Raw genomic sequence first — 21,183 nt, 5'->3', positions numbered from 1 at the left:
AAAGGAAAAACTGATTTCATAGATTTTTCAACAAAAACATTTGAAAATATGTCAGCTTCACAGATTTTTAATCCTACCACTGCTTATTCTAACAGAGTTTTAGTGTGCATGGTCGAATAGGACATGATATACTGTTTTTTGTTTTGTTTTGTTTTGTTTTGTTTGCCAATTTGATACAAGCTAAGGACATCTTAAGGAGAGAACCTCAACTGACAAAATGTCTCCATCAGACTGGCCTGCAGGAAAATCTGTGGACTATCCTGGTCCTAACTCACAGGGAGCCAGGCAGTAAGCAACTTCCCCCACAGCCTCTGCCTTACCTCCGGCCTCCAGGTCCTGCTCTGACATGATGGGTGATGGGGAGTGTAAGTGAAACAAGCTCTTTCCTCCCCAAGTTGGTTCTGGTCATTGCTTTAACACACAAAAGAAAAGCAGTGGCAAACAAAGACACATGAAAACACTTCTGTGACATGGCTACTCAGAGTGTATGCCAAAAAATAGGAGGGGTCTACACTAAAATTTTTACAATGATTTAATTATCATTTTCCATGTGGCAGTAGAAGTTTGTTGATTCTGAATCAACAATGAAAAGTGTGCTATAAGAAAAAGGAATTACTAGATACCAACAATGAATATAAACTCTAGATGTTACAAAATAGCTACTATAGTTCTGCAACAAATAAGAAAAAAAATACATTTGGGGCGCGTGTTGGTTAGCTTTTTGTCAACTCAATACAAGCTAGAGTTACTCAGAGAGACGGACTTTTCTTTGACAAATGTCTCCATAAGACTGGCCTATAAGCAAGTCTGTCAGGCACTTCACTGATTAATGACTAAAGTGGGTGATGCCAACCTGGGCCGATGGTCCTGGATTGTATAAAACACAGGCGGAACAAGCCAGTAAGCCACATTTCTCATGGCTTCTGCATCTGCTCTTGTCTTGAGGTCCCACCTTGACTTCCCTCAATGATGGACTGTGATGTGGAATTCTAACAAGAATAAACCTTCTCCTCCCCAAATACCTTTTGGGTGTGGTGTTTTATCACATCAAGAGAAATGGGGGGGTTGGGGGGGAAGGGGCAGGGGGGCGGAGGCTGTGAGGGGAAGAGGGAGGTGATGTAATATATGCGTGAGTAATAATAACAAAAGAAACCCTAACTCAGAATGGATTAAATGACAGGTAAATAACTCAGCAGAGAAAAAGAAATGAAAACCTAACAATGGCATTTCAAAACTTAAAATGTTTAAAACACTTTACTTAGATGGACTTGCAGACTGAAAGCCAGTAAAAAGAGATAAATGAAATGCAAATTTTAAATGTGAAGAACAGACAGATGACTGACACTAATTTCTTAGCCTTGGTGAGTAATGTGACTTTAAATGGCCAACACACGTAACTAGAGAAACCAGAACCAGCAGAAGGATACAAAAGACAAGAATGTAAACCAAACCATGGCCAAAATCTTGCCACATTTTCCAAGAGACATAAATTTAAAGATTAAAAAATGTTAGCAAACTCAAAGACAAATTTAAAAAAACATTCTTAAGCAAACTAAATATTTGCTTTAACTATAGATAAAAGAAAAAGCTGAGGACTAGCACACTTAGCTTAATGGTATAGACTGCGTGGCATGCAAGAGGCCCCAAATTTAATACCAAGTACCAAGATGTGTGTGTGTGTGTGTGTGTGTGTGTGTGTGTGTGTGTGTGTGTGTGTGTGTGTGTTAGAGGGGGTGGTGGTGACTTGAAAGCCAGAAGTGCATCACAATATGAGAATGTGGCTAGTTCGTTTCAGAAACAAGGGAAACTAGAAAGCAGTATAAAGAAATCATTAACATGTCAACAAAAAGAAACATGTCAATCTAGCCTACATCTCCAAGAGAAGTCTCCAACCATTAACAGGCCTGGGCTGCATCAGAAGGGAGCCAGAGACACCTAGCCAAGAGACCTGAAACCAGATAATAAACACTGAAGCTGCTTTACAGGAAAAAAACATCATGGAACAATAGATAATACAATGTCCACAGGAATTACAAAGTTAATGAGGAACTTCTGTAAACAACCAAAAGAAAAGTGTGACAATTTACATGGTATAGGCAAATAATTTAAAAAAAAAAACTTTTTTTAGGCAAAGACTAAGTGTTCATATACCCAACAGAGGTAAGTCTGGAGAACATGATAAGTTGTAAAAGACAGAAATTGCTCCTATTTCCACAGCTGAAGTTACATATTATATTCCAACTACATATATTCCAATTGCATTAGTTTCTAGAATAAATAAAACTAATCTACCAGCAACAAAGAAAATTACCAGTCATTGGCTCTGGTACAAGAGGGGACAATAATTAAAGAGAATATTCTAGTAAGAATGCTCTAAGAAGACAGCAATGTCCGTCCTGTAATTCCTAAAAACAACAATATACAATTAAAAAGAGGGGCTTATTTATTTCAGGGACACTAAAAACACCGCAAAAAAAGCCAATCAACACAACTCATCATATTAAGATGACAGGATGAGAAAAACCCTATGGAAAATTCCTATGACTGAGTCAACAGAGGCGTCACAAACAAAATAGTTAGCACTAAGTGTATGTAAGATCTGTATACTGAGCACTAGAAACACTGGGGAAAGAAACTCTAAGATTTAGGACGTCATCACTCAGAGCATACTAAATTGTCAAGCCTCGAACTCATCTACAGATTTAAGATGATTACCAACAAAAGCCCATCAGTCTTTATTTTTTAATATGTACTTTTGACAAAAATCCACGTAAGCATGGAAAAGATAAAAGTACATAATTCTGGAACAAGTCTGAGAACTTAATAGTTGCTGATTTCTGTGCTGACAGACACTCATGTCGGCGCAGTGAAGGCAAGAGGGCCACACAGGCCCAACAGAACACAGTGAGGAGGCTAGAGCCAGGCTTCCAGCAGCACGCCCGTCATCAGGACTGCTGTATCCACAGTTAAGGTCACTTAGTCTAAGTAAGATCGCAAGCAGTAGGAGACAAAAACTTTTTCTTACAAATTTGTTTCAGAACCATGAATTACTAAAGTATTTGTGTTAAAAAAAATCCTTTCCCAAAAAAAACCAATCTGAATTTGACTTTATCATAAAAACTTTGTCCATAAGACACACACAGAGAACACAAAAATTAAAAGTCCTTTTGGAAGAGCCACCTTCATTTCCTTTGCAGCCCCGGCGGCCTCATCTGAAGGTAGGGATGACATGAAGGACAGAAGCCAGGGCGGCTGGGAACCCTGCTGCACACAGCCCTTACTATGGAGAGAGCACAAGCCGCTGTGAATTTAGGAATTCCCATACGTGCTAAACGGCATACACCTTGCCAAGTCCTTTTCCCGAGAAAAACAGTTCTTTGCTTAGGATAAAACTCCTTAAAAATAATAAGAACTGTAACTGTTCATTACAGACTATCTTAACCTCACACACTCATTAGCTCGCACAGCAACCACCTACAAAGCCTGACGCCGCAGTTCCAGCAAGCCCTGCCCTTTCCACTGGCTATGCCCAGATTTAACACCGTCTCATTTCCCACAGCTTTCCTTTCTGAACTCGGGCTCTGGCTATTTTCTGTTCTAAAAGCCACAGAAACTTTATGGAGAAATATGTGCAGACGTTTATATCCATGCAAAAATCACTCAGGATTTTGTTCCTTAGCCTCAGCAACTTTAGTGAATAAAACTTCTAGGTCGAAAAGGTTAAATAACTCCAATTATTTTACATAAGCTATCTCAAAGGAATGTACATGCAGACATCGAGCCAGGCCACAGAGACCATACACTGTCCACAAGATGAGAGTGAAAAATGTAGTTCTCCAAGCAAAACATTTGAAAATGAAAAGTGCCCAGATCCCACATACACTTGAATGCTTCACATTAGTTTTAGAATTCAATTGGCTAAAACTTCATCCTAATGCAAAGCCCCATTATATTCAGTATTTTCCATGGCCACACCTAATTGTATGTAGCAAGGGTACAACCATAACTTGGGAACGTACATAGAGTTAGTGCATGTCTGTGTGAATAGACTAGTAAAAACACTACCACAAACATAGTTTAAGGTTTAGCAGATTCACTTGTGCTTTAACTAACTGCATATTGAATATTAATAAAAAGGCAAATATAAAAACACATACAAACATAAATTTTCATTAGGTGATTCTATAGATAATAAATTATAAGTAGCTTAAAATATCACTACCACCCTAAGTACATTCTGTAAAGATAGCCTACAAATTAAAATGCTAATTTTATACTTATTTTCTACTTTTTACAACTAGAAAGTAATTGAAACATTGCCAATTATTTTTCAATTAGTGTGTTAAAAGGATGGTGTCTCAGGAATAGTCACCATACATTATACATGTGTTTTCACTGCACATGTGTCTGACTTAAAAATAAAATTATGTATTATACTGAATAATGTGATTAACGGTACTATTTTAAGTATGTATTTTGTACATAACTAATAATTATAATACAATAAAAGCAGCATATTATATTCATTACTTTTTTGCCTCAAGCTCAATTTAAACTTTATAGATATACTAATTCAAGAAAGAAAATCACTCAACAAATAATAGTATTTATTTCAATTTGTACTGAACATGCCTCAAAGCTCCTAAAAACTGCCCACTAACTATTCTATATAATGTATTCTTTAAATTTCTAACAAATATTTTCAGGTCTGTGCTAGTAACATCAGATAAAATGCATATAACCTCACAGCCTATTATATTCATATATTATTCTAAATAGATATCTACACAAATACACCTGCATGTACATCCTTCCAAGTTGTTTCAGTTTACTATTTAATGAGTATAAATAAAAGCAACGTATGCATCATAAAGAGTTTCACAAAAAAGCAGTTTTAGAAGAGCCTAAAGCAGTGCTGGTGCACAGCTCAGTGGCAGAGTGTTTGCCCTGCACACCTAGGGCCCTCAGTTCAATCTTGAATGGTAAAGAAAAAAAAACTTGTATGATGAGAATATAGGTAAGTCTAAAGTGATAAAAGAACATTAAGTATAAACATTAATTTATTTTTAACCATTAATAAATTAATTCAGAAACAACTTCCATTTACAAGTCAAAATAATCTATATTTGGTCAGTTATATAAATTGTTTTGATCTCTTAAGGTATATACAACTAATTACTTGTTTATTTGCTCTGAAGTTTTCCAGTTGTTTTTCATAAAAAAAAGGAGTGTATAATAAATATCACATTTATTTGATCATGGCATGATTGTCTTTCAAAGAAAATATCCTCATGTTTCTACCAAGCTTAATGGCATTGTTCTCCCCACATTCACAGAATTTCCCTAAACAGGCAATACTAGATTTCATTTCCATTTTAAGAAAATAGCGCCATCCACATGGGACTCAGCTCATGCTGCATATGACTAGGGAAAAGAGTTCACTAAATTGGAACATCAAAATCTGAGGTTTCAAGTGTTTGATTACCTTCCCCTAAGAACCCCTAGGAAGTGAACAAAGGAACAATCAGAATGAAGACGCAAGAGCACAGCTATCCAGGCCCAGCAGCCTGAGGCCAGCATGACTCTGCACCAGCTACAGGGACAACCGGCAGGAGCGGACAGGAAGACAGAAACTGGACTGACAAGATGGAAAGAGCCCTAGGAACTCCTGTCTGCTGGAGACACTGTCAGGACCAGACCTTCTGTGGTGTGGCTGGGGGACCAGATGTCAGCTACCATAGCACAGGGAAAAATGAAGTCACAAGTCAAATGGAAAACAGGAATAAGCTGTGTGCTGTGCACCACGTCTAAACTGGAATGGAAAAGCATATGAAAAAGCCTATACGAAATGTTGAGAACCAAGTACCAGCAATAACCTCCTTATCACGATCAGCTTCCAGAACGCTAGCGCCTAAATACACAGAGCTTGTCAGTGGAAGCAGGAGTTGCTCATTAGAAAGCTAGGATCTCTGGAGATCACCAATGTACGTGGGATGCCAATGGGAGACTGCGAGGTGCCATATAGCTACACGCACACAGGCATGCAGCATTTCCAACCAGAGCACAAAAGCAACATAAGCAAGAGACTACTGCATTTCTTCCCTTGTTCCTTTGTCCTCCCCTCTCCCGACTCAAGCTACACATACAAGCTAGCCTCCATTTCAATAAAGGAGCTGCCTGCTGACAGTCTCCCGGGTGTTCCTCCATCACATTCAGGATCCACTGCTCAGAATCCTTCTTCACCCAGGCCGGGCTTGGCCCCACGTCCCCCTCCCCTAGATGGGACCAGTGTGCAAAAGTCCGACCATACCCAGACAGAGCTGGACTCGAGTCCAACATGTACTGTGTAAGTTCCAACATTTAAGTTAAAAGCCAACAGGGAAAATTCACTATTTTAAAAGACTTTAGAAACACAACTCAGAAGCCAAGCAGCAGCACTGAGGCCAAGGCAAGCCTCCTGCAGTTTGAACAACTGGAGCATACCATGCATGCACCGGCTTGGGGGACTTGGAAGGAGCTGTTAGAATTGGTTCCATGCTGTTTGCTCCTGAATTGTTTTCTTTGGTGGTCAATGCGATCATTTTCCGTTGCTTCTGAGAAAGTTTGATTCCATGAGAAATAATTTTTCTAAAAATCAAATTAGAGTAAACCAATTATTTTACTGGCTTCACTGCTTCTGAGAACTCTTAGTTTCCTAAAAAATCATTATACTAGAAACAAAATTAAACCACTCAGCATTAATCTCTGCTAATCAAGGCCACCGTAACATGTTTCCTATTAAGATTCAACCATTAAAATATCAGTTTATACTGCTGACGATCAAACAATGGCTACACATAGGCCTCCAAATAGCATACTTTTTAAAAGAACTTGTATCAGGCTTGCACGTTTCTTAGGAACAAAACATCTCAACATCCACGTCAGTAACAACTACACTCCAGCATGTACCACTGTACGTTAGCGTGCTAATGCACCCGCCTGACCCAATCATTAGCACGTAGCTAGCAAACAGTACTGGGGCTGTTACCTAGCAGGGGGCTTATAATTATTATATCAAATGCATACAAATAACAGGAAAGATCCAGTATATCATTCCAATTCTGTAGGATAGAAATACAATACAACATAGTCTTTTGTCTGAACTTTTTTTTTAACTAACCCTAAGCTTAACTTTGGTGCTGTGCCATATTTTTGTCTGCTTTCTTCTGTTTCCATGATGGTTCTGAGATCCACAACAGGAGGACTCACAGGACTAAAAGACATTAAAAAAAAATGTTTTTTAAAGTAATACAGCATTCATTACCTACAATACTCAACACAAAACTTAAAAGAACCTGTAATTACAGATGATAACTACTTTATAGTCTAAGTAATAATTAAATTCATTTTGTTAGCTTCCACCAGCCTCAGACGAGGTATTCTGAATGACAGCTACTCCCACAGATGCATATGTAACAACTAAATACTTCAAAGTCTTTAAGTTGAATGATAACCTGAAATTATTCTACTAACAAAACAAAAACTCAAGCAACAGAAGAAGCCCTGGGTCATTTAAATTAGGCAAAAGAACTCAATAACGTTCTAATTAAAGTCTATCCTTACAGATAAATGAAGCTTGACAATCATTTCATTTTTTAAAAACAAACAAAATACTTACTACCATTACTATTAACAAAAACATGCACTTTTCAGAAAATATGGGAATGCTCAACAATACTGGAGACCCCCAGTGAAGGGTAGCTGCACTGCTAAGGATAAAAATAATTCTATAATCTCTGGAAATAAGTTTCTGATATGAGTGAACTCTATGATATAGCTAAGAATAATTCACATTATCACGTATTAAGGGTGATATATCGTTTATTTGCTTTCATTGAGAAACTCTGCTGCTAGATATTTTAAGTCACGACAGGGAAGCTGTGCCCATGAAATCTCAGTAAGGCCTGCATGGTGACACGACCAGGAGACATGATGCCACCATGCACAGAGGACCTTTCAGAAAGCCCCTCCCACAGATGAAGAGCTGTGGACAATAAATGTCTGCTGAGAGAAAGAGCCAGCTTCCTCCAAGGCCAAGCTCCACACAGGATATCCAATCTCAAGTGGTCAGCTCTAATACCATGTACACATGAGGCACACTAGATGAACTCAGTAGTGTGTGTGTGTGTGTGTGTGTGTGTGTGTGTGCGCGCGCGCGCGCGTGTGTGCATGTGTGCGTGTACATATAAATATGAAGCAATCATAATTATAAAAGAAGAGATCATGAGTTTGAGAGTAGGAGGCAGGAGCTGGTGGGGAGCAGTAGGAATGATGTGTATGAAATTCTCAAAAGAATAACAATATAAATTTAAAAATAATTATAAAGTATCAGTAGTAAAAATTCTTTTTAAAATGCTTATTACTATTCTCAGTAGGCAGTACTGACCGTGCTGTAGAAATGCTAGTGCACACACTACACTGACAGTGCCGTGGCTGCTAAGCACTTTGTGAACGTACAAGGTGCTGAATGACATAGAAAGGCAGTCTCACTGTCGACTTCACATCAGCTATTCATTAAGTGCTTATTAAAACTATTAAAACATGGTTCTAGGTGTTCACACAAATTGTATGTCAATGATGACATTACAATGGATTACACCTAGAGGGGGAAAGGCCTGTTATGGCTGGTTAGCAATTTTTATGATGCAGATAATGTTCTGTATATTAGGATAAATTAGTATTCATTCATTAAAAATATTCATTTGGCTAAAAATTCATAGTAATCTTTCATAGAAATAGAAAATGGCTACACCAGGCTGAGATTCAGGTAGGCAATTGTCACTCTTTCCTGTCCTCCATTACAACTATCTGACAGGCCCACTCTGTGAAATAGAGCCCATGCCTGACACTGCTTAAGTGACCAAAAACATTAGACTAGATAGGCCACAGGCCTAGGGGAATGCAAAAGCTACTGTTCTGCTAACTGAACACAGCAATGAAATTACTTCTAATGGCATTCTGCAATACCCACAAATCAGTGTCTCACTCAGCCACCATCAGAGACACCCCCCTGCAGCAGATGGGAACAAATACCGAGACCCACAACTGGACAATGTGCAGAGGAGAGACTCTGAAACAGTCTTAAAAGGCAAATTTTAATCAAAGCCCTCTTCCTCTCAGGGCTGTAAGAACTATGTGGGAGAGGAGGCAAAGATATTTTAAGAGCTGGAGGGGATGGAGGACATTAAAGAAACAGTGTCTTATAGACAGAACAGGACTGATGCACAGAGACTATGGCAGCATAAAGGATTCCGTGGGTCTACGGCAGATGGGGTCCTATCCTTGAGAGGAGGAAGTGGACGTGAGCTCCCGTCCTTAATCCAGATGCTATCTCCAATTAAAAGCAGCTTGCAAAGGGAAACTAGTTCTCTCCAATGAAGTCTTGTTGGGGAAACAAATCACTCTTAAGGGCAGACTTCATGCCCAGCAAAAAATGAACCCAATAGTATTTTTATATTGCTTTGATTGGCCTTTTTTTTTTTTTTTGGTCTTTTTTTTTTCCTCTTTAATCTTACAGGTCTTTCGCTTGTATATTATAGTTTCCAATTTTGTGTTTTTATGGGTTTGGAATGTGTGTGTGTGTGTGTGTGTTTGTGTGTGAGTGTGTGCATTTCCTGTGACTTTTTTGTTAAATCTCGTGATCTGGTTGGTTAGTTTTTGCCTGTTTGTTTCCTAAAGAGAGAAAGAAAAGCCAGGCATGGAGTTAGATGGCCGGGGACCTGGGAAGGATCTGGGAGGAAATAAGGAAATGGAAACCACAACGAGAATATATAGTATAAACTTTTTTTCAATTAAAATAATTAGTTAAGAAAACAAGAACATCCTACCTGAAAGAGCCAGCAGCCCAACTGGCAGAGCCTGCAGGGTCTGCCCTGTTACTGGGGATGAACTGGGGAGCAGATTTAGTTGTTGGTGATTTCTCCCATGGTTTTAAATCTTCCCGAGCACATGGATGAGGTGTTCCATTCACGTACGGCTTAGATTTCCCCTGGGAAAAAAAAGGAAGCTAAGTAGCAACAGCTGGAAGGGAACTCAGTAGCTTAAAGACCTACTTATTTATGTATACAATGTTCTGCTTGTATACATGCCTTCACACCAGAAGAGGGCACCAGATCTCATTATGGATGGTCATGAGCCACCATGTGATTGCTGGGATTTGAACTTGGGACCTCTGGAAGAGCAGCCAGGCTCTTAACCTCTGAGCCATCTCTCCAGGACCAGAACTCAATAGTTTAGAGATGATGGTCAGTGACACCCAAGCAGCTAGTACTTTCAGTTTTTGTGTCTCCAAGTGCACTGCTCAAGTAGGTCCTGCCTACACCACTTACTATTAGCTAGCTGCTGTGGACACAGGAAAGTAAATGCACATGTTCAGCTTCTACTTAGACAAATAGCAAACAAAAATGAAAATAAAAGTAGTACACATAAGATATGAAGCAGTAATATTAAAATCCATATTTTCAAAGTAAAGTTAACTTTGGATTATCAAAATCTGGTATTAATGTGTTATAATGCACTCTACAATGTAGTACTTTAAATAAAATGGAAGTAGAATAATACTGACACTTCATCAGAGGGCCCTAAAGTCACGGCTAGTGCAAAAGGCTCAAAGAGGTTTACGTGCCACGCGCACTGTCAGGGCGCACTCTTCTATTCTAACGAGACACTCACCGTGCCCCTTCCATCTTCCTTATACCTCAGCTGTCCTGCAGATTAACCGCAGGAGACAAACCACTTCACTCAAATTCCTGTATTAAACTTGAGCACTGTATAAGAAGAGTACAGTTATACTCTTGGAAATTCCTAGGTATGCTGTTGGGTGGTGGTGGTGCACGCCTTTAACCCAGCATCTGGGAGGCAGAGGCAGGTGGATGTCTAAGTTCAAGGCCAGCCTGGTCTACAGAGTGAGCACAGAGACGGCCTGGGCTACACAGAAACTTTATCTAGAAAAAAATGAAAAAGGAAAAGAAATTCCTAGATGATCCAATATGTTTTGTGAATGTGGCAAAGGTTGTACAAAAATGATTTGGGTTTGAAAATATGGCTATTTTCCTTCCTGCAGAGAACAGCTGTGGCACAGGTATTAAAGGAGGTCGAAAGAAAACCTCCTCGGAGCTAAGCAGAGGAGGAGCACGGCAGCCGAGGCCACTCAGCCAGCCAGCCCAGCGGAACAGCTCTCCAGATGGTTATGTTCTAGTTAGCGCCATGAATGAGAAAGTGACCACAGAATTTGAAACCAGGCTTACTTTCAAAAATCATTTATCTCTGATAAATTTTATCTCATTTTAATAGGCACTTCCTAAAATATTTCTGGAATTTGACTGCAAATAAACTTTTCAATGTGTCTATTCAATAATACTATATTATATATCATTATATTTGGCATCAATATATTTTACTGCAAAAAGATTAGAAATGAACTTCATAAAGGATTCAAAGTTGCATTAAATTTCTATAATTAGAATAATTATACAACTCAGGAAAAAAACTAACTTTATAGATACTAGTGTTTTGTTTTGTTTTGTTTTTTAACACCAGGAGAGTATTTCAAAGTTTGAAAAAATATAATGAAAACTAAGGTAAATGTAAGCACATCCAACATGAAGGTGAGGAAGCAAGGTTTTCCGACCAACCTCAGCCTTATCCAAATGGAATCCCGCTGTGAAATCAGGCGACTGTAAGTCTCTGGGACTACCCACTCCTGCATAGCTGCCTTCAGAGTCTGAGGTCAACAATTCCGGAAGAGACTCCACAGAATTGGTCTTGCCAGACTTTAACAATCCTAAAATATAAAATAAGTAATCTTTAGCTATAGACATATTAAGTATATATGCGTTATACTCAGTGAGCCAAAGGGAAAGTTTATTGATCTAGATGTAATAAAACTTAGATTACACCCACCACACCAGCACACACTAAGGTGACAATGACATTGGTTAAGTACCTAACAACTAACTAATAAACCTCAATGACACAGAGCTCCATAAGATCTGCTTTGAAGAGACAGTTACCCTCCTTTCTCAGGAAGGGTATGAAGAAAGAAGGGACAACTGACTTCATATCAACACAGACCCTGCCTGTCCCCTTTCTGCAGTCTCCCTGCACAGAAGTCACTGTGCTCTGCAGGGAGGCAGCTCTGCTGTGAGACAAGTAGCAGCTCAGGGGAGCTGGGGGTTGGGGGGGGGGGAGAGTGTGCCAGCAGACAGCCCAAGAGCATGGGCTCCTTACTGACCCTAGAGGCAGCCTGTTGGAGGGATCTTTTGTTCCTTTGTTCTCTGAAAAAAATCTGCATCTGAGAACTTTAATTAGCTCACCCCCTGATATAAGCTAAATGCCTGGCTCTGAAATCCCTAGTACTCAGATTTATCACAAACTAATACAAAGTAAATGCTACTTGATTTCAGGCGGCAATTCACACATTTTAAATTAACTAGAACCTACATAAAGTGTCAAAAGAAACTTGAAAATATAAACATTATCTGAGGTGTAAATGCTTATACAATTAATTAAAATTAATGAAGTGTGCTCTGCTCTCTCTTCCACATTGAGATGTATTGTTTCCTTAAGGAAATCACCAGACAAATGGTAGTTCTCTTCAGCTGTCCACTTATAAAAACGGCTTGGAGGTGGCATTCAAACTTTTTCTTATTATCATAGGTATTTTAAGCAAATTTTCATTTCAGATGTTACACTTAAAACTGTATGCCTTCAAACCCATTAAAATCAAGAGACTCAAGTAAATGACTGGCACAGCAAGCAATTAATTTTGGTTAAAACAAAATATCTTGGCAGGACCACTTGTCTAACTTTCGGATTTACACCATGTTAGGTCTCCACACAACTGTTTCTGATAAAAATCTGCCGTTCACTCAGTTTTCCTTTTAGTCCCCTGTAGGCTTAGATGTTTCAAAAACCCCAATTAAGTTTCCTCCTTTCACCGTTACCTGCTTGGGCCACAGAAGTCATGCAGCATCAGGACTTACATGAAACCAGACGCAAGAGAGCAGATTCTATTCCTTTTGCCATTATCTCAGAAGTTTTTCATGTTTATTTCATGAAGTTTAAATGCAAAGTTTAAAATAAGGGGCATAAAGTATATCTTTGCAAACCTTCTCCAGCTTTGAATGGTGTGTGTGTGTGTGTGTGTGTGTGTGTGTGTGTGTGTGTGTGCGCTGGCACTCACATCTGTGAGCATGACTGAACACACCCTAGCAGAGATGTTAAAGATCAGGGTTATGATAACCTCGTGGAGCTCAGTCCTCACCTTGCACCTTGTGTGAAACAGGATTTCTTGGCTGTTTTCCTGCTGTGCATGGCCTGTGTGATCCAATGGGTTTCTGTGTCTGCCTCCCATCTCCCAGTATGTGCACTGGGATTATGTAGGTACTCGCTATGTACCCAGCATTTTTTGGGTTCATAAGTCATTAGGTAACTGAACAATTCCCAGTTGCATAACACTATGCCCACTTCGCCATCCTTTTATGCTTGTCTTTAGGCTAGATGTAAAGTATTCAACAGAGAATACAAAATCATAGAATTTTACACTTGGAGAGACCCTATGATGTTTCATTCTCAATTCTAGATCTACATTCAATGCTTCATAAGTCAATCTAGGCAAATAATCTCTCTTTAAGTTTCTTTTGTGCTTTTAAACCATTTAGTCTTGACATTATCTCTTTAAATTATAGGAAATCTATCAAATACCTCATTTGTAAAACTTAAAGAAAAAAATTATTTCTTTGCCTTGTATAAAAGTCATCTTTTCCTAAGAGACACAAGTCAATACACAGGGCAGACTGCCCGTGAATGCTGTGATAAAAAGTACATCAGATTATGTCTGACTGCTATAGGCAGACACGCCTAGCACCTCAAGAGCCATACTGTAGTCCCATTCATTATCTTTTGGACATACTTCACAGTTTTAACTAAAGAAACCATTACGACTTTGCATAGTTTAAATATAGGTAAGATGACTCTAGAATATGGGGCACTGTAGAAGACAACTAGCCTAACGCTTGAGAAAACATACAAAGCAGAAAGCACGCAGGACACAACAGGCAAAGGAAGGGCTGATTTTGACAGAGCACTAGACACTTTGGCAGCTAAAATGAAGCTCTGAAACACTGCTGAGTAGTCATGAAGATCTGGATACGACGCTAAGGATCAGTAAAGCTAACGAACTGTGTTAGCATCGGATAGTGGTACTGATCTAGAGTGCGCCTACGAAAGTCACATTATGATATTTAAGAGAAACAGCGTATCTGCAAAGTATTCCAAGAGAGTGAGCTAAAGACAGCTTCTGTCAGAACACAGTCTGTGTAGAATGTTTAGAGGGCCAAGCAGGCAACAGGCAACTACACTCCTAAGAAGGCACAATCTATACAGAACTGTAGTGCAGGGCATGAATGTGGCCCAGGGTCAGCCCTCAGGACCACGAAAAGGAAAGGGCAGGAGGGAGAGAAAGAAGAAAATGTGGCAATAAATTAAGAGTGACTCTAAATAGGGTATAAAGGTGTCTGTAATTTGTGTGTCTGAATATGTGTGTGCCTGCATGTATCTTTTACATTTTCAGTAAGTTATTAAAGATTTTCTAAGAAAGGCTGGCAGACAGAACAGCAAGTCAAGGCCTGCCACCAAGCATAATGTCCTAAACTTGATCCTGGGAACACACATGCTAATAATGAAGGAAAGAAATCACTCCTCAGAGCTGTTCTCTGACTCCCCCAACACACACAACCAGAAGTAGGCTGAAACACCAACCTGCAGATGGAGGACTCTGAATAACATCTGAAAGGTTGTAGCCTCCTGAACTGTCTGAGCGCTTCCGTGGCTTCTTTTTAGCTCTTGTTTTCGCCTTCTTGAACATAGTTTCCCTAGGAAAAGCAAACATAGAATCAACAGCCTAAAAAGTGCGGTCAAGCAGAAGCCACGTAAGGACATGCAGGCACCAGTTACACACCCAGGTAGACCTGGGCAAATCACTAACCTTACTAGAGGATACATCAGTGTCATCTATTCCTTGCTTTAGCCCCAGCATAGCTGTGAAAGTTAAAAAACCTGGTGTTGGCCACAACAGCCACCGAAGAGCAGCACTCAGAGTTCTGTGCTACCGTATCACCAAGAGTCACTACAAGGGCTGCCGAGTGATGGAGAACACAAGCAAGTTGGGACACACCCACTTCCAGACACTTCCCCAAGAACACCAAGTACACTACAACTTGATCTAGATGTAATAAAACTTAGATTACACCCACCACACCAGCACCCTCAAGTTCATCAAGGCAAGAATGATGACACACATCTGTACCAAGAGAAAGTGACGAGAGCTGAACAACATCCCGGCTATGACAAGGAAAATGGTTGCCAAGAAGGAATGAGCTTCCTTCCACCTCTACTCACAATAATCCCTTACAGAACAGATAAAACACTGTACATATTTACATGAAATATAATCTTCCAATAGAAACATCTGGGGGGAGTGTATGCTTATTTGTACAATGTGAGGGCATTGGGGGTCCTGCTCCATCACCTTTTACCTTATTCCCAGGAGACAAGATTGCTCACTAAATCTGGACCTCTCAATGTTTGCTCTTACTACTTCACACTAGCTCCCGAGGCCCCCTGCCCTGAGCCTGCAGCCTGGCTGGCCAGCAAGTCCCAGAGATCCTACTGTGTCTTACCTCCCAGTACTGCTGGACTTATAGGCATGTGGCCAGAGCTGGGTTTTACCTGACTCAGCTCTCATGCTTGTGCAGCGGTGTTCTTTCCCGTGGAACCAAAAAAGAACAGTTTTTCTGTGAGGTACATAGTTGTTTTTCTAACATAAATGACCTCAGTGCCCAAAGATTTCACACGCTACAAGCTATTTGTCCCACAGAAATAAATGATTCCATAAGTAGCTGATGTAAGCCTAAAATACTAATTAAGTATTTACTCTATACAGAGGCTGTCAAAATCGTTAGTCAGCATATTTTATTGTGGGACTCCCAAATGTCAATCTTTGTGGACCACTGTTGTGGTCTTAATAGGAAATGGACTCGGTCCTCCCAGACTCATGTATTCAAAACAGTCCTGGATGGAGTAAGATTCAAAAGTAGGGTCACAGGAAAAGACTGGATATAAAGAGTCCAATTTCATCAACGAGCTAACAAATTTATGAGTTCACATCTCAGTGGGCTATTCAGATGTAAGGTCCTAACTGGAGAAATGAGATCACTAGGGTATTCCTTGAAAGAGTGCATTGTGTCTTGGTCTCTTGTTCTCGCTCTCTTTGGCCTTATGAGGTGAGCAGCCCTGCTCTGCCAGCACTGCTGTGACACCCTACCTCACACCTCAACAGCAGAGGAGACAGGTAGACAGGGACAGAACCTCAGAAGCTGGAGGTTAAAGCGAAGCAGTCAGGGTCTACAGAGAGGATGCTAAGAAAATGCCACTCATGTATGGCTGCTAATTTCTGTCTGGACCCTCTGCAGCCCAGTCTCACAGTACAGACCTGTTGTCTTCTACCACGATGGAGGGGAGGCGATCATTGGATGAACAGGACTAAGAAAGGGATGGTATGCCCTTGTCCTATTCTTCATGAGCCCGGCTGCCGTAACTGCCAGCATTCCCAGAGCTCTTCAATTCTGTGTTGTCATTACTACAGAGCAGCAACTTCCCAGCCTCCAAGTCCAGCCTCATCCCGACCACTGCTAACACCTTCCTGCTCTGCTGGCTGGAGTGCAGCAGCCACACATTTTAAATGTCTTCACCGTCACCTCAGGTTTGGAGGGCATCACCAAGATAAATGCACAAACTAACCTGTCCGTCTACCTGAAGGCTATGTTATTTTTATACTTAAATGTTAAAATTTTTAGAATTAAAATATCAATTATGTATGTTATGTCAAAACTTAAAGCTGCAAATTTATATTTCCTATGTCAGAACATCTCAACTGACAATAAAAGTGCAAGATGTCCAATGGGGTAAGCAAGAGAAAGAGGGGAGGAAAAAGAGAACAGGACTTACGAATAATTTGGTTCCATACTTATTTCTTCTTTGAAAAAGACGTCTCCATCCTCTACTTGCACAGAGCTAATGTCTGGTCCATCCTGATAAGGCGTAATGACTCTTCTGTCCATTGCTGGAATCTACAGAATGAAAGACAGCGCTTTTTAAATACAAAATCTGGAAAGATCTTCAAAACTTGATAAAATAATACCACTTTTAATTTCAGGTGGTAACAGTAAGTAGAAAAAGTCCGGGGTGCCTAATGACTCTCAAAATACAATGAAGAAAGAAAAATTTGAATAGATTCATTAAAAAACATATTATGTAAAATTTCTGGGGTGGGGGTGAGAAGCAGCTCTGCTTTTTTATCACATGCAGACAATCCATCTCTCAGGAGTCATTAGTCCATGCCCTGTACTGTCCTGACCTTTGTGACTGAAACTCTGAAAGAGCAATTTTTATTATGAAAAACTTGTAAGAGATGTGTGAATTTTACCATGTCTTCAAATTCTGACTTTCACACTTATCTGTGGGACTTTAAGGAAATTTGATGTTCTAATTTCTAAAAGATAATGTTTTAAGTGGTCATATCATAGCTTTCAAAATCTGTACTGAGAAAGCAAAAAATCTTACCATTTTTCGGTAAAATATGGAAAGATCCTTCAAAACATCCTCACTTAAAACATCAAGAGACCTGAAAAACAGAAAATAAAATTCTAGCTTAAGACTCAAACAATTTAGCACCTATCAAGATTTTAAAGCATGTTTATTTCAAATAACTAACAAACTTCATTTTCAAGTTTACTAGCTATTAAAATTACTTTTGGAAATAGGTTAATATGCTACATAGAACCAAACCAACTTGTGTGTTATAAATTTCAGGAAACCAGCAAACATGTTACACAAATACCTTGATAAAACTGAAAAACACTCATTTCTTCACCTTCATTTTCCACAAACTACCCTGGTTAAGTACTGTAGTGATAGAGCGCTGGCTTAGGCATCAGAGTACACAGGTTTGACCTAGCACTATCAGTACTATCAATTACCTCCATGACAGTGAGCAGCTCACTTTGTTCCGGAGTCAATATAAAATGACGTTTGGATTACATCAACCATATACAAGACAAATTTCAAGTCTCACAAGTCCCAACTAGTACTTTAGGTATCAGTGAAAATTTAAGACAAGGCTTATATCCATTTTTATGTACGTATATATATTTTCATATATAATTGTTTTATATATACAAATTATGTGTACATATTCACACACAATTTGTTTTTTTAAAGCTATTCTACACCTAGCAGGAAGCAACTTTCAAAGTCAAATCTGTGTCACATCAGTTTTCAACACCTGCAGCGTAATTAATTGCAACAGGTTGCAATGCTGTCAGTCTACACACACTGTTTTCACTTTCAGCAAACATATACCCAATTAAGAACAGTTACCTTTACATACAAAGTTATGTTTGTCTACTCGTATAAAACTGTCTCAACAAAAAAAATGAAATCACTGTTAGAATCCCTGGAAGTATCCATGGCCCCTCTAATTCTGAACATGCTGACTCGTAAGCGTTTGCAAAACTCCTTCCATCCAGGCAAACACAAGATTCACTTTTAAAGTCCAAGTGCAGCCTGTATTTACATATTGACATCTGCTTGTGCTAATCATACAGCACAGGAACTCAACCAACCTTGCTTCAAGTAAAGCTGCCATATTCAGTCCTATGAACTGTAAACAGGACAGTTTCAGCTGACTGGCGTTGTACATTGCTGCAAACTCCAGCAGCATAGCAGCATTCTTCAGGGTGACTGCAGAGAAAAAGAGATTTACAAAATTAAATGGAAGTGAATTACTTTTATAAGTGATATACTTGCATTTCTAAAGTTACAAGAATTCAACATTTAAAACAAGGAAACTGTTATCTTAACAAATGAATGCTGTGGCAAATATAGAAATGAGTTTCATTACAGCATGCCAGAGTAAGCTTAACTGGTTGCTTTCAAGGGAAAAAAAATAAGCTTGCACACGTAAAAAAATTTAGAGAAAAAAAAAACCTACAGAAGGGATTAATGTTAGCTAAAAGCAATATGTAAAAACTATGGTTCTTCCTTCCAACAGCCTTGGGTATTTCTCACTTTGACCAGTGAACACCTTTCCTTTTCATTCGTCTAGTAGAGTAGTTAGCTCTCCTTTAACACTAAAAATCAAGTTGGGCATGGTGGTTGTGTGTCCTGTGATGCCAGCACTTGGGAAGCTGAGGTGGGACTTCAGCACACTCACCAGGCTGGACTACACAACAAGATCTTGCCTCAGAACAACAACAACAAACTAAAAAGGCATTAAGCATAGGAGAACTGATGAATTATTTCTCAATGTTACACTAATCTGTGCATTAAAAGAATGTATTTCTAAATCTTACTGTAGTATTGCCCATGCCAGTGCATAAGACTACACAAAAGCCCAGGATTCATAGCACCTGGTAATGTCTATGCCAAGTGTTGTTTTGCTAGAAACCCTCCACGGATACTCCACCTGCTCTTCACTACAGCTCTTAAAGCTCTGGCCTTCTTACTTATACAGAGCTCCAGGCAACAGAAGAACATACCTGCTTCCTACTGTCTGTCTTCTCCTATTTCTTTTTTCTCCCCTAAACTCTGTCAAATGTTACTATTGCAGTCAGTCTCTGCCTCCCTCTGATTAAGCTACAACTGCAACTGATGATGAAATCATCTAGCAGAAGGAAGCACATCACACAAAAGCTTTCCTTCAACTGTTGAGCTGGGACTAAAGTATGCGATGCCTAAGCAGGCTTATGTGGGAGCTTCCTGCTGGGGAGTTATCCACCTGAGACAGCAACTGTGCAGCAAAGAAAGGATACTCGGGGAGATCAGCAGAGCCTACCCAGCCAGTGGGAAAACCTATGCCATGGCATGCAAGTCCTTTGCTTAGGCAAAGAAAATCAGGGCTGTTTTTGCTATTGCTAGCCAAGGAGAAGATAACACACAGGCAAGCTTCGAAAGGAAGGAAGGAAGAAAGAAAGAAAGAAAGAGCGAGTGACAGACAGAACTTCTTCCAAAGCAGCCATGAAATGAAAATACAAAACTAGCCAAAAAGCTTGCACATCAGGTTATAAAATCTACAACTTTTGTATTAGAATAAACAAAATTATTTCTATGAAGAAAGGAGAAATGGCATTTAAAAAAAAAATCACTGGGCGATGAACAAGACAGTTACACAGAGCACAGTGTAAACAGTAACAGGAAGAACCAAACGGTGGAAAAATGAAAAATATGTGACCATTTCTACAGCTTGAAGAATCGGGGTATAAGAGGAAAACCACAAATAAAAATTAGTATTTGATTTCTAAGATGAGTGTTTAGGAAAACAACCGAACAATTGACCAAAATAAAAAACAGTAAAAGCTTTAAAAGAAAAACACGCAACCAAGAAAAAGGTAATGATAAAAGCCTACTTTCGAACCACCTCTACTAAAATTCCCAGAAAGACTGGAGTCCCCTTTGTTATCTATGGTTTCATGGCCTGTTAATTAAAATACTTCCTACATCTAAGGTGTGTGTATTTTCAATAATTTCTATGAAAAGCATGTGTTTACAAATGATAGCATATAATAATCTAATGTCTTGCCCTTTTCCTATGTTTTGTTTATTTTTGATGCAGTCTCACTATGCAGCTCTGGAAGCTATGTGGAGCAGGAGCTCTGGCCTGGAACTCACTATGTAGACCAGGCTGGCCTCCAACTCACAAAGGTCCAGCTCCCTCTGCCCTCCAAGTGCTGGGACTAAAGTCATGAGCCACCATGCCCAATCGCCTTGACTTTATTTTTTAAAGGCATACACACAAAACAATGTTTTTTCACTAAAATGGACTAATAAAACTTATACAACAAAGTCAATATACTGCAATAACATTAGATCAATCTGAAAACACAGTAATACTCTAATTTAAATTACTCACGTTTTTCAGTCAATGCTACTTCACACATCTCCTTTAACCTAGTTATGAGGAGCTGATCAGCTACTACAAGAACACTACAAATAAAATCCACATTTTGAGACTCTAACAAAAGAAAAAGAAAAAAATTACTGTTACTCTGTAACCATTATAACTAGTAAAATTAAAACAAGTTAAGA

General features: G+C 39.3%; 1 protein-coding gene across 3 annotated transcripts in view; it reads right to left on the bottom strand.

Moving 5' to 3' along the window:
• The window catches only part of IBTK (inhibitor of Bruton tyrosine kinase), a 63,891-nt gene that overhangs the window by 10,052 nt on the left and 32,656 nt on the right, over nt 1-21,183 (bottom strand). For all 3 annotated transcript variants that reach the window (XM_084752089.1, XM_084752090.1, XM_084752091.1), the window contains 9 exons: nt 21,008-21,109; nt 18,723-18,840; nt 17,662-17,722; nt 17,047-17,168; nt 14,800-14,912; nt 11,673-11,821; nt 9,867-10,027; nt 7,160-7,252; nt 6,484-6,627 (listed from right to left, as the gene is read on the bottom strand). In XM_084752089.1, coding sequence (XP_084608215.1) covers nt 6,484-6,627; nt 7,160-7,252; nt 9,867-10,027; nt 11,673-11,821; nt 14,800-14,912; nt 17,047-17,168; nt 17,662-17,722; nt 18,723-18,840; nt 21,008-21,109 — 1,063 coding nt within the window. The remainder of the gene's footprint in view (nt 1-6,483; nt 6,628-7,159; nt 7,253-9,866; nt 10,028-11,672; nt 11,822-14,799; nt 14,913-17,046; nt 17,169-17,661; nt 17,723-18,722; nt 18,841-21,007; nt 21,110-21,183) is intronic.

This window comes from Acomys minous (assembly GCF_964271855.1).
Source record: "Acomys minous genome assembly, chromosome: 13".
In the NCBI taxonomy this organism is placed as follows: domain Eukaryota; kingdom Metazoa; phylum Chordata; class Mammalia; order Rodentia; family Muridae; genus Acomys; species Acomys minous.
This window is presented reverse-complemented; position numbering and strand designations above follow the sequence as displayed.